Source organism: Anomaloglossus baeobatrachus, chromosome 6 (genome assembly GCF_048569485.1).
Source record: "Anomaloglossus baeobatrachus isolate aAnoBae1 chromosome 6, aAnoBae1.hap1, whole genome shotgun sequence".
Taxonomy (NCBI): Eukaryota; Metazoa; Chordata; class Amphibia; order Anura; family Aromobatidae; genus Anomaloglossus; species Anomaloglossus baeobatrachus.
The window spans coordinates 541,231,071-541,243,977 of NC_134358.1; the positions used below are offsets into that span (position 1 = coordinate 541,231,071).

The following is a 12,907-nucleotide window of genomic DNA, read 5'->3' on the forward strand; positions in this document are numbered from 1 at the left end:
GTGACACCACCGCTGCTCTGGACGGGGATCCCGGGAGCGATGACAGGGAGCAGCTTGGATGTTGTTCTTCCCCTCCGTGGGTAGGGGGGTTGGTGGTCCCGGGACCCGGTGAGGGAGGAATGGCAGGTGGGTTACGGGGCCTGGTGAGGTGCAGGGTCGCGGGGGCAGCGCGGTGCCGCACGGCACAGTGGTACTCACTCAGCCAATGATGAATGCAAAGTCTCCGGTAAAACAAACAGCTGGATGGACTGGTCCCACAGACTGCTGCGGTGGTTCTTCTCCCGGTAGGTTGGCGGTGACTGCCTTTCCCTGCACCTGTGTTAATGTTCTCGGTTCGGGTGGCTTCCCAGCTTGGATGGATGCTGAGGGAGCCCCTTTTGCCCGCAGGCTCTGGGCCTGGGAACTGTAGCCTTGGCGGTGACTATTTCCCTTCACGGTTTGAGCGGTTGCCTTCAAATCGGGTCTTGACTGCTGGGAAACCCCGGAGGTTCCCTTAGCTAACGGATTTGACCGGTTTTACGGCGACTAAAAGCCTGGTCGGGGTCCGTAGGCCCTGCCGAATGGTGCTGGCTTCTCTTCGCTCCCCGATCCAGTACCGGCGGGCCACCGCCCGTCTCCAGTCCTTACGCTTCACGTCAATCAGCCCCTCCTGCAGACGGTCACCACCGTCTGCCAACCTTGCTGTATGTGCCCGGGCCACGCACCCGGACACGGTCAGTCTGCTCCACTACCACCTCACTCTTCCACTCACCAAACTGAACTCTTCTCTCTCCCTTCCTTTTCCCGCATCCAGGACTGTGAACTCCTCGGTGGGTGGGGCCAACCGCCTGGCTCCACCCCCTGGTGTGGACATCAGCCCCTGGAGGGAGGCAACAAGGATTTTTGTCTGGCTTTGATGTGCCTAGCCGGGGTGTGGGGTGTGTTATTGCAGTACCTGTGACGTCCTGGCTTGCCCAGGGCGCCACATATATTCCCTCTACAATGGAAGCCACAGTGAAATTGGAGATTTTGGCAGTCAAATGAGCCGTAAGTGATGCATAGTGGCATATCTGCCTCTATGCAGCACTACAGGAACTTTTCTTCATGTTGTCATCTCTCTAATAATCCCTGCTTGGCTATTATCACCCTGCTTTCCCAACAGCCTGTTACAGTCATCCTTCCCTTAGCACAACTTCCAGTGACCTGAGGGGTTGGATAGAAACTTCTTTTATGTTACTATCCCTCTTATAATCACTGCTTGGCTGTTACGGTCATCAGTCCCCTGTAAAGCCAAGAAAAGATTCAGGGACTTTTCTTCAGGTTATCACCCTTCTTACGCCTGACAACCTGGGGCGGCACGGTGGCTCAGTGGTTAGCACTGCAGTCTTGCAGCGCTGGGGTCCTGGGTTCGAATCCCACCAAGGACACCATCTGCAAAGGAGTTTGTATGTTCTCCCCGTGTTTGCGTGGGTTTCCTCCGAGTACTCCGGTTTCCTCCCACACTCCAAAAACACACAGATAGGGACTCTTGATTGTGAGTCCCGATGGGGACTGTGTTCCTGATGTATTTAAAGCGCTGCGGAAGATGTTAGCGCTATATAAAAATAAAGATTTATTTATTTATAACCTGTTACATGCCTTCTTTAGTACATCTTCCAACGAGTTGAAGGAATAGACAGACTGTTTTCCCAATCTTTCCCTCTATGCAGACAAGGAAAGATACAGGAACTTTTCTTCATGTTATCACCCTTCTTTCTGATCACAGACTGTTACAGTAATGCCTTCTTTAGCACATCTTCCAATGAGCTGAGGGAATGGACAGAGACTATTTTCCCATATTTTTCCCCTATGCAAACAAGGAAAAATACTTTTCTTCAAGTTATCACCCTTCTTTCCGATCACAGCCCATTACTCCCATTTCTCTCCTGCATAGTCAAACAAAGATACAGGAACTTTTTTCTTTAGACTATCAGCCCTTTCACAATCAGCCTATTTTTTTTTTATTAGATGAGCAATAACATAAAATAACCACGCCTGTTGACTGGCAGAAAAAGACAACAATTTTGATTGATTTCATTCTGTAATTATGTGGTGACATTTGCGTTTGGACATAAGTAGCATGAATAAACCACTGCACAACCTGAACTTATTTTTCGGTGTTTTGGATGAGACTTTTAGAGACAAACATACATTTCATACGTTTTTTTTTTTTTATTATAAAAAAAAAAAAAAAAAAAAAAAAGAAGAACATTACACCATTTTGCAGAATTGCATAACTGTCTCATGACTGTAAAGCGCTGCCTGGTATTTTCACAAGGTGACGGCATTCAGAAAATGCGCGACTCCTGATGTGATAATGATAAATTCGGGCTTTGACAAAATTGTAATATTTCTCCTGGTAGTAAAAGAATTAAAGGGAACCCGTCACCAGATTTTTGTGTTGTAAACCAAAACTAGCACCTGAAGCAGCGCCTGTGCTGCATTCTATAAAGGTGCACGTTAACCCCTGACCCCCCACAAATACCTTTATAAAATCTTCCGCCACGTGTGCTAATCATTTGGTCCGGTCCGATGTGCTTCCTATTTTGTGCCTCTTATACCTACTTTCTACGTTGATCACTGTCCTCTAGCGCCATCCACACAGCAGAGCAAAATCTCGCGTCTGCACAGTGACATTGCCGGCTCGCGCAGGCGCACTCCACTCTAACCGACTGCAGGCAAAGCCGAAAACATTGGTGTGACTGTGCGAACTGGCGAGTTCTCTGCTCATACACAAGATTTTGCCCGGCGATGTGGCTGACATCACTTGTGTCATCCACGTAGTTGGGCAAAGTCTCACGCCTGCGCAGAGACATTGCCGGCACGCACAGGCGCGCTCTACCGCGGACAGAGACAAAAACATTGGTGCGCCTACGCGAGCCAACGAGTTCTCTGCGCAGGTACAATACTTTGTCCAGCGATGTGAAGGACATCACCTGTGTCATCCATGTAGCTGGGCAAAATCTCATGCCTACGCGGAAATATTGCGGGCTCAAGCAGGTGCAACAACTTTTTTTGGCTCTGCCCGCAATAGGACAAAGAGAAGTGCATTTGCGGAAGCCAGCAATTTTTCTGCTCAGGCACAATATTTTATCCAGCTACTTGGATGGCACCGGAGGACTCATCCACGTCTATCAAACGAGGACAGCGATCAGCGCCGAAAGGAGGGACAAGAGCCACAAAATAGGACACCATCCGACAAGACCCAACGATTAGCATACAAGGCGGGAGATTTTATAAAACTGTTATTTATGGGGTGTACAGGGGGAATCAGGGGGTAACATGCAACTTTATAGAATGCAGCACAGGCGCTGCTTAAGGTGCTAGTTTTGGTTTCTAACTCGAAAATCTGATGACAGGTTCCCTTTAAAAAACATTTCTGAGCCCATGTTAAGAAAACGCAGATGTCTTACACATACACTACCTGAGTCACAGTACTTCGACAAGGAGTCTTGCAAGGAAGGAACAGGGAGAGGAGGGAGCGAGTCCTGGTACTGAAACGTTCTCTCTTCTACAGCCCCAAACACGTGATTCTCCATGATGATCAGGAGTCAGTCATCTGCAGGGAAAGATAAAGGATAAATGACTTGGGTTACACTGCGATATAAGGTTTTGACTTTTTCGTGTGCCTGCATTTGAGGCTTAAAACCATTTTTGCAATTGGGCATTATTAAAAATGTTGCACCTTTTGGCTTATACAGTTTGTTACCAGGCACGTTCAACGCTGATGTGGTCTGTGGTCATAGATCAGCTGAGAGGAGCTCAGAACAAGACAGATCACAGGGTTACAACGTAAATGAGCTCACTGATGGGCTCTCATATTACTCATCCTGCAGCTTAATGCACAGTGTAACACAGAGGCTGCAGATGGCACATGGTACAAAACTTTAACTGAAACCCGATTGCAAAAATTACGTAGGTCTACAAGGGTAACATTGTTTGATAAGCAATGGTGATTTTTATACACTTTTGGTAAAAAAAAAATAAAAAAATAAAAATATTGAAAAAATAATTCCATCACATACATATTTTTGACAAATACTGATTCTATAGGTCCAACGAGCCACAGCTTTTTATTTCCCACACAGCTTGAATTAAATAGATTTATCGGGGCTTTGGACCTACCTAAACATTCTGCAGAACTTTCAGGCCATGTGCGCACTAGAAAGTGACTTTAAGAAAAAAAAAAAAAAAGAACAAAAAAAAAACTGACCCTTTGAAAGAATCCTGCACCAGCAGCAAAAAAAACGTGGTAAAACCGCACCCGCGTTTTTGCCACAAGTTGGTCCCCGTAGATTTTTACCATTATCTATGGCAAAAAACGCAGGTACCTGCAGAAAAAAGAGAATTTTGTTTACTTACCGTAAATTCTTTTTCTTATAGTTCCATATTGGGAGACCCAGACCATGGGTGTATAGCTTCTGCCTCCGGAGGTCACAAAGTACTACACTAAAAAGTGTAGCTCCTCCCTCTGAGCTTATACACCCCCTGGAGAACCAGATCTAGCCAGTTTAGTGCAAAAGCTGAAGGAGAATAGCCACCCACAAGTAAAAACAGGGCAAGAACCGGAACAACCGGAGACTCTGTCTACAACAACAGCCGGTGATAACACGCGGAACAAGAAACTGCCAACAGGCAACAGGGAGGGTGCTGGTTCTCCCAATACGGAACTATAAGAAAAAGAATTTACAGTAAGTAAACAAAATTCTCTTTTTCTTTATCGTTCCTATGGGAGACCCAGACATTGGGACGTCTCAAAGCAGTCCATGGGTGGGAATAAACAGAAAAACTGGGAAGTAGGCGGAGCCTAACTTCACAAGTGGGCGACAGCCGCCTGAAGGATGCGTCTGCCCAAGCTCGCATCTGCCGAAGCATGAGCATGCACTTGGTAGTGCTTGGAAAAGGTATGCAGGCTAGTCCAAGTGGCAGCCTGACAGACTTGCTGAGCCGTAGCCTGGTGCCTGAAAGCCCAAGAGGCACCGACAGCTCTGGTCGAGTGTGCCTTGATCCCCGGCGGGGGAGGCACCTGAGAACCCAGGTAGGCATCCGAAATTGTCGACCTAATCCAACGGGCTAAGGTCGGCTTAGAAGCAGGGAGGCCCTTACGCCGACCTGTGGTTAGCACAAAAAGAGAGAGGTGCACCGCCTAAGAGCAGCGGTGCGAGACACATAGATCCGGAGCGACCACACCAGATACAGAGTATGCAACGCTTTCTCAAAGCGATGAACAGGAGCCGGACAAAAGGAAGGAATGGTAATGTCCTGGTTGAGGTGGAAAGGAGAAACCACCTTAGGGAGAAAGTCCGGAGTCGGACGGAGAACCACCTTGTCTTGATGAAAGACCAAAAAAGGTGACTCCGAAGAGAGCGCAGCTAAATCAGAGACTCTCCTGAGGGAAGTTATGGCCACTAGAACGACCACTTTCTGTGAAAGACGAAACAAAGAAACCTCCCTAAGAGGTTCAAAGGGGGGTTTCTGCAAAGCCGTGAGAACCAAATTGAGGTCCCAGGGATCCAAGGGCCACCGGTAAGGCGGAATGATGTGAGACGCACCTTGCATGAAGGTGCGGACCTGAGCCAGCCGGGCGACACGCCGCTGGAACAGTACTGACAGAGCTGAGACTTGTCCCTTGAGAGAGTTGAGGGACAGTCCCAGCTGCAGACCGGACTGTAGAAAAGACAGAAGGGTCGGCAAGGAAAAAGGCCAAGGAGAACGGCCAGAAGAGCGACACCAGGACAGGAACATTTTCCAAGTCCTGTGATAGATTTTGGCAGAGGAAGACTTGCGGGCCCGAGTCATCGTGGAGATGACTTCAGGGGGATACCAGAAGCTGTCAAGAACCAGGACTCAAGAGCCACGCCGTCAATCTGAGAGCCGCAGAATTCTGGCGGAAGAACGGACCTTGTGAGAGAAGGTCTGGATGGTCCGGGAGATGCCACGGCACCTCTACGGACAGATGGTGCAGGTCTGGGTTCCAAGCTCGCCTGGGCAAGTCCGGAGCAATGAGAATGACTCGACTGCCCTCCATTCTGATCTTGCGCAGAACTCTGGGCAAGAGAGCTAGAGGGGGAAACACGTTGGACAGACAAAACTGGGACCAGTCCTGAACCAGAGCGTCCGCGGCGAAGGCCTGAGGATCGTGGGAGCGAGCTACGTAAACCGGAACCTTGTTGTTGTGACGGGATGCCATTAGGTCCACGTCCGGAGTGCCCCACTTGCGGCAGATTGACTGAAACACTGTCGGATGCAGGGACCACTCACCACTTTTCTCGGTTTGACGGCTGAGATAATCTGCTTCCCAGTTTTCCACGCCTGGGATGTGGACTGCGGATATGGTGGACTTGGAGTCCTCCGTCCATTGAAGGATGCGTTGAACCTCCAACATTGCCAGGCGGCTGCGTGTCCCGCCTTGGTGATTGATGTAGGCAACCGCTGTCGCGTTGTCTGACTGGACTCGGATGTGCTTGCCCGCCAACAGGTGGTGAAAGGCTAGGAGAGCTAGAAGCACAGCTCTGGTTTCCAGCACATTGATTGAAAGGGCTGACTCGGACGGAGTCCAAGTGCCCTGCGCTCGGTGGTGGAGACATACCGCTCCCCAGCTGGAAAGGCTGGCATCCGTGGTGAGAATCACCCAGGACGGAGTCAGGAATGAGCGCCCCTGAGACAGAGAGAGAGGCCGAAGCCACCACTGAAGAGAGCTCCTGGTCTGTGGCGACAGAGCCACCAACCTATGCAAGGAGGAAGGCAGCTTGTCCCAACAGCGGAGAATGTCCAGCTGCAGGGGACGCAGATGGAACTGGGCAAAGGGAACAGCCTCCATTGACGCCACCATCTGACCCAGCACCTGCATCAGGTGCCTGATGGAATAACGGCGGGGCCTCAGCAGAGAGCGCACCGCCAGTTGGAGGGACTGCTGTTTGACTAAGGGCAACTTCACAAGTGCCGGCAGAGTCTCGAACTGCATCCCTAGGTACGTGAGACACTGAGTCGGAGTCAGAGTGGATTTGGGAAGGTTGACAATCCAACCGAATTGGGCTAGAGTGGCAAGAGTGAGCGAGACACTCCGCTGACAGTCCGCGCTGGATGAAGCCTTGACTAGAAGGTCGTCCAGGTAAGGAATCACTGCCAACCCCTGTAGGTGCAGAACCGCAACCATCGGTGAATACTCGAGGGGCCGTGGCTAACCCGAAGGGGAGAACCACGAATTGGAAATGTTCCTCTCAGATTGCAAAACTTGGCCAACGCTGGTGTGAAACTGCAATTGGCACATGCAGATAGGCATCTCTGATGTCGATGGATGCCAGGAAATCCCCTTGGGTCATTGATGCAATGACTGACCGCAGAGATTCCATGCGAAAATGCCGCACCTGAACATGCTTGTTGAGAAGCTTGAGATCCAGGATGGGCCGGAAGAAACAGTCCTTCTTGGGGACTAGGAAGAGATTTGAGTAGAAACCTCGGAACCGTTCCCGGGCGGGAACCGGTACAATTACTCCGTTGGCCTGCAGGGATGCCACGGCCTGAGAGAAGGCGGCGGCCTTGGAGCAGGGGGGAGTTGACAGAAAAAATCTGTTTGGCGGGCTGGAAGAGAATTCTATCCTGTAGCCGTGGGAGATTATATCCCGCACCCACTGATCGGAGACGTGTTGAAACCACCCATCGCCAAAGTGGGAGAGCCTGCCACCAACTAAGGACGTTGCTGGCGCGGACAGATAGTCAAGAGGAGGCTGCCTTAGTGGCAGCAGCTCCTGTGGTCTTCTGTGGACGCGCTTTTGTGCGCCAGCTGGATTTTTGGTCCTTGGCAGAGTTAGTGGACGAGGCCGAGGGCTTAGAGGACGACCAGTTGGAGGAACGAAAGGAACGAAACCTCGACTGGTTCCTACCCTGGACAGGTTTCCTGGTTTTGGTTTGTGGCATGGAAGTACTCTTCCCGCCAGTAGCCTCCTTAATAATTTCCTCCAGCTGTTCACCGAACAGCCTGGACCCAGCAAAAGGGAGTCCAGCAAGGAACTTCTTTGAGGAAGCATCTGCCTTCCACTCTCGAAGCCACAGGATGCTGCGGATAGTGAGGGAATTAGCCGAAGCCACCGCAGTGCGGTGAGAAGCCTCCAGCATGGCAGACATGGCATAGGATGAAAAAGCGGAAGCTTGGGAAGAGAAGGAAACCATCTCAGGCATAGATTCCCTAGTGAGGGATTGCATCTCCTCCAGAGAAGCAGAGATGGCTTTGAGAGCCCACACTGCTGCAACGGTTGGGGAGAACGAGGACCCTGCCGCCTCATATACAGATTTGGCCAGAAGGTCGACCTGGCGGTCAGTGGAATCTTTAAGAGAGGTGCCATCAGCCACTGATACAACGGTCCGGGCTGAGAGTCTAGACCCTGGGGGGTCCACCTTTGGTGAATGAGCCCACTCCTTGACCACCTCAGGTGGAAAGGGAAAATGGTCATCAGAACCGCGCTTTGGGAAGCGTTTGTCAGGACAAGCCCTAGGCTTGGTCACAGCGGCCTGAAAACTGGAGTGGTTAAAGAACACACTCTTTGTCCTCTTAGGCGAAGTAAACTGGTGCTTTTCTGCCAGAGAGGGTTGCTCCTCTGATACTGGCGGATGGAGATCCAGTACAGAATTAATGGACGCAATCAAATCACTAACATCTGAGTCGGTTTCGGACAGATCAATGGGGCACATGGAGTTAGCCTCCGAGCCCCCTGTAAAGGCATCCTCCTCATCCCGCGAGTCAGCTCCTGAATCAGAGCCGCGGGACGAGGAAGGAGAGGGAACCCTGCGTCTCCTCTTGGGAGGACGGGGTCTGGGACCAGAAGATGAATCCTCTGTGAGCTCCGCTGAGAGAGCCCTAGCAGCAGAGGCACCCTGTGAAGGGGGCTGATGCATGTTCAGCAAAGTCCTGGACAGCTGTCCCATGGAGTCGGCAAAAGACTGGGAGATAGACCTAGTTAAGGATTCTACCCAAGCCGGGGGTTCAGCCACAGGAGCCGGAGCAGCCGGAGAGACCCCTGGGGGTACGATTCCAGGCTGAGGCATCGTCAGGTTAGAGCAGGCATCACAATGGGGATCGGTGCTCTGTTCAGGCAGTAGGAGCTTACATGCAGTGCATACTGAATACAGCTTTGGAGCCTTGCTCCTCGTGTGAGACATGCTGCTGGAGTGGGGGCTCTGCCAGAATGACCCCCAGAGAGTATATACAGAAGGTCCACAACCAGAGGTTGTGGCTTACCAGACCGCTGGAGCGGTTTGTGTGCCCTCCAGATCCCGAAGCCCGGACACCCAAGCACCTCAGCAGGGATGCTGCAGACCAGTGGTGCTCGCGGGGAAAACGCTGAGAAAATGGCCACCGGAGTGAAGAGAGGGGGCGGGACTCACTCTGAGAGCGGGATCTGGAGGGCCAAAGAGACTCACAGGGGAGGAGACATGTACTCAGTGAGGAGAGTCTTTCCCCTTTGTGAAACGGCCGCTGGGCGGAGCCGCACTGGCCCTCTGCATGAATGACATGCGAGGGCAGTGAAACCGAAAGTAGGCCTCCGGCGAAGCCGGGGCCTAAATTTGAGCGGTGCGGCCGGCGCGCAGGCACCATCGGCGCGGTTCTCAGGCGACAACCAGAGAACCCGCCGGAAATGTCACAAAAATCACTCAGCACACTCTCCCACAACAATAAAGTACAAGGGACCCCCATATCTAAACGTCTCAGGTACTTAGCTTGCTGAGAAGCAGGGTTCCAGGTCCCTGGGGGTGAGTGCTCCGGCCAGCAGGATCCTGAAGGGCTGCGGACGGAGACCGGTCTCATGCCAAGCATGGAAAACCGTGCTGGCTCCCACTTCAAGCCAGAGCCCCGGAGGGATGGTGAAGGAGCACGGCATGTAAGGCTCCAGCCTTGGAATCAACCTTAACAGCACCGCCGACACAGTGGGGTGAGAAGGGACATGCCGGGGGTCCAGGGCTTGGACCCGCTTTTCTTCAAACTCTTTCCAAAAATGAAAAATCAGATGAGAATGCATGTGTGGATGTATGCCTCCTGAACACAAAGCGATAAACTGGCTAGATCTGGTTCTCCAGGGGGTGTATAAGCTCAGAGGGAGGAGCTACACTTTTGAGTGTAGTACTTTGTGTGTCCTCCGGAGGCAGAAGCTATACACCCAATGTCTGGGTCTCCCATAGGAACGAGAAAGAAAGAAGAAGTGATATGCTCATTAATTCCGCAGCAGAGAAAGAGATATATATATATATATACACATATACATATACATAGATTACAAAAATCCATGCAAACAAAGAAATGGGGTGGGTCATGCAAAATCACCACCTCACTTCAGAGCTACTCTTAGAGTACATCAAAACCAGGAGAACAGAGTAAATATGCTTCAAAAGGTATCAAAATTTATTAACAAGTTATTGAACAAATAGTATCAAATATAAAACAGGCACAAGAGGAGACAATGATGTAAAAGGCAATAGCACCTGGGGGGCTGCACGGCTAAAAAGGAGAAATCAAATCTCTATCACTCAGGCCATATGTGTCCAACAGAGCAAGAAAAGAAGCGGAAAGCCGGGTCGGCGGCGAGAAATGCGCAAGCGCACTTCAGTGCGGCACGGAGCAGAGCGAACCAGGTACACAAACTGATATCAGATCATAGATCATAGATAAAGACCACAATTCATAAGATAATATGACAATACAGCTGCATAATCTGGTTCCAGGGGTCCGTATGTAAATGAAGAATAGAGATCTAACAAGATCACGGAGCACAAAGAACCAGATGCACAGGCTGATATACAGTCATGAATCATAGATAAAGACAACAAATCATAGTAACAATACAGCTGCATAATCCGGTTCCAGGGGTCCGTATATACATGGAAATTTGAAATGTGTCGAAAAAGATCATATTTGAAGACCCAGATGAGAAATCTGTGCTAAATAGCAGAAATAAAAATAGGGGAAAACACAAAACAAGAAAAAAGTTAAAACATGTTAAACAAACAAACACATTGGGCCACAAAATTAGTGAGCCACCGTATTAAATGTATAAAAACAATAAAAGACCCCTAGAAAAGAAGAAAAGAAGGGGAAGGGGGCAAACCCAAGGTGATATCAAAGGAAAGAGGCAAAGCTCAAAGCCTCGTTGAGACCAGATGGGGCGACTGTTCCAAGAGTCACCATCCATCTAGTCTCAGGCTGGGCCAGCTTCCGCTTGATGTTGCCACCACGGATGCCGCTGTGAATGACTTCAATGCCGCGAACCAATAGGGATTTAGGATCACAACCATGGTGTGATTTAAAATGGCGCGGCAGCGTCTTCAAAGAGGCAAAATCATCCACTGTCCGAGCTGCCGCAATGTCTCGCACGTGTTCCCTTATGCGGATGCGGAGCTCACGGGATGTCAACCCAATATAAATAAGTGAGCACCCGCATACCGCGTAGTAAATCACATTGGATGTACCACAAGAAATGTAGTCTCTGATGTGAAACTCACGCCTCCCATCAGCAGATGTAAACACGAAACTGCGCGAGACATTGCGGCAGGCCAGGCAGTGGCCACAAGGGAAGCAGCCAACTCGAGGTTGGGTAGAGCCAAGAAACCCGGACGGAGGCGGAACATAGTGGCTCTGAACAAGCTTATCCCTGAGATTTGAAGACCTTCTAGCCGTCATCAGGGGATAGTCAGATAATGAATCCCTAAAAGCGGGATCCGTCCTCAGGATAGGCCAGTGACGATTAAGGATGGCCCTCATCTGCTGCCACTCACTATTATAGGTGGTAATAAATCTCACACTGGAAAAATCCTGAGGAGGTTTTTGTCTAGAAAGAAGGAGCTGAGAGCGAGAAGTGTTCTTAGCCCTGAGGTACCCACGTTTTATACTGCGATTGCTATAACCCCTCTCACGGAAGCGGGACATCAGGTCAGCGGCCTGCTCCTCGAACTTGGCGTCCGAGGAGCAGATCCTCCTCATCCTCAGGAACTGTCCGGTAGGGACAGAACGAATTGTAGATGCGTGATGGGCAGACGAGGCACTTCCCTCCTACCTCAAGGACACAACGGACGTGCTCAACAGGATTGACGGTATCTTTATGGAAGCGGACATGTTAATAGTAACGGCGGATGTTGAATCACTTTACACCTGCATCCGCCATGAGGACGGGTTGGCGGCAGTCCGCTTCTTCCTCGGGACCTCCGGTCGGGACAGTGAGATGTGTGATTTGATACTCCAGCTGCTCCATTTTATCCTTACCCATAATTTTTTTACTTTTAAGAACTCTTTTTACCTACAGAAGCGCGGCACTGCGATGGGCGCGGCCTGTGCACCCTCGTATGCTAATCTCTTCCTGGGTTTCTGGGAGAGAACGATTTTTGGCGACGAGGGTGACATGGCCGTGTCCCATGTGCAGTGCTGGCTTAGGTACATTGATGATTTATTGTTTTTCTGGAGGGGTACGGTGGAGCAGCTGGAGCTTTTCATGGGCAGACTTGGCATGAATCCTTTTAACATCAAATTGACTTATAAATTTAACACCAAGCGCATTGACTTTTTAGATATTCTTATTGATGTTGATGATGGAAATGTGATTCAAACTGATGTATTTCGCAAGTCAACATCCGTCAATGCGCTGATTCATGCCTCGTCTGCCCATCACGCATCTACAATTCGTTCATTCGGACAGTGGATGATTTTGCCTCTTTGAAGACGCTGCCGCGCCATTTTAAATCACACCATGGTTGTGATCCTAAATCCCTATTGGTTCGCGGCATTGAAGTCATTCACAGCGGCATCCGTGGTGGCAACATCAAGCGGAAGCTGGCCCAGCGTGAGACTAGATGGATGGTGACTCTTGGAACAGTCGCCCCATCTGGTCTCAACGAGGCTTTGAGCTTT

General features: G+C 50.3%; 1 protein-coding gene across 3 annotated transcripts in view; it reads right to left on the reverse strand.

Annotated features, from left to right (window-relative positions):
- CROT (carnitine O-octanoyltransferase) overlaps positions 1–12,907 on the reverse strand; it is a 150,526-nt gene that overhangs the window by 110,299 nt on the left and 27,320 nt on the right. For all 3 annotated transcript variants that reach the window (XM_075315616.1, XM_075315617.1, XM_075315618.1), the window contains exon 2: positions 3,443–3,577. In XM_075315616.1, coding sequence (XP_075171731.1) covers positions 3,443–3,557 — 115 coding nt within the window. In that variant the 5' untranslated portion in view covers positions 3,558–3,577. The remainder of the gene's footprint in view (positions 1–3,442; positions 3,578–12,907) is intronic.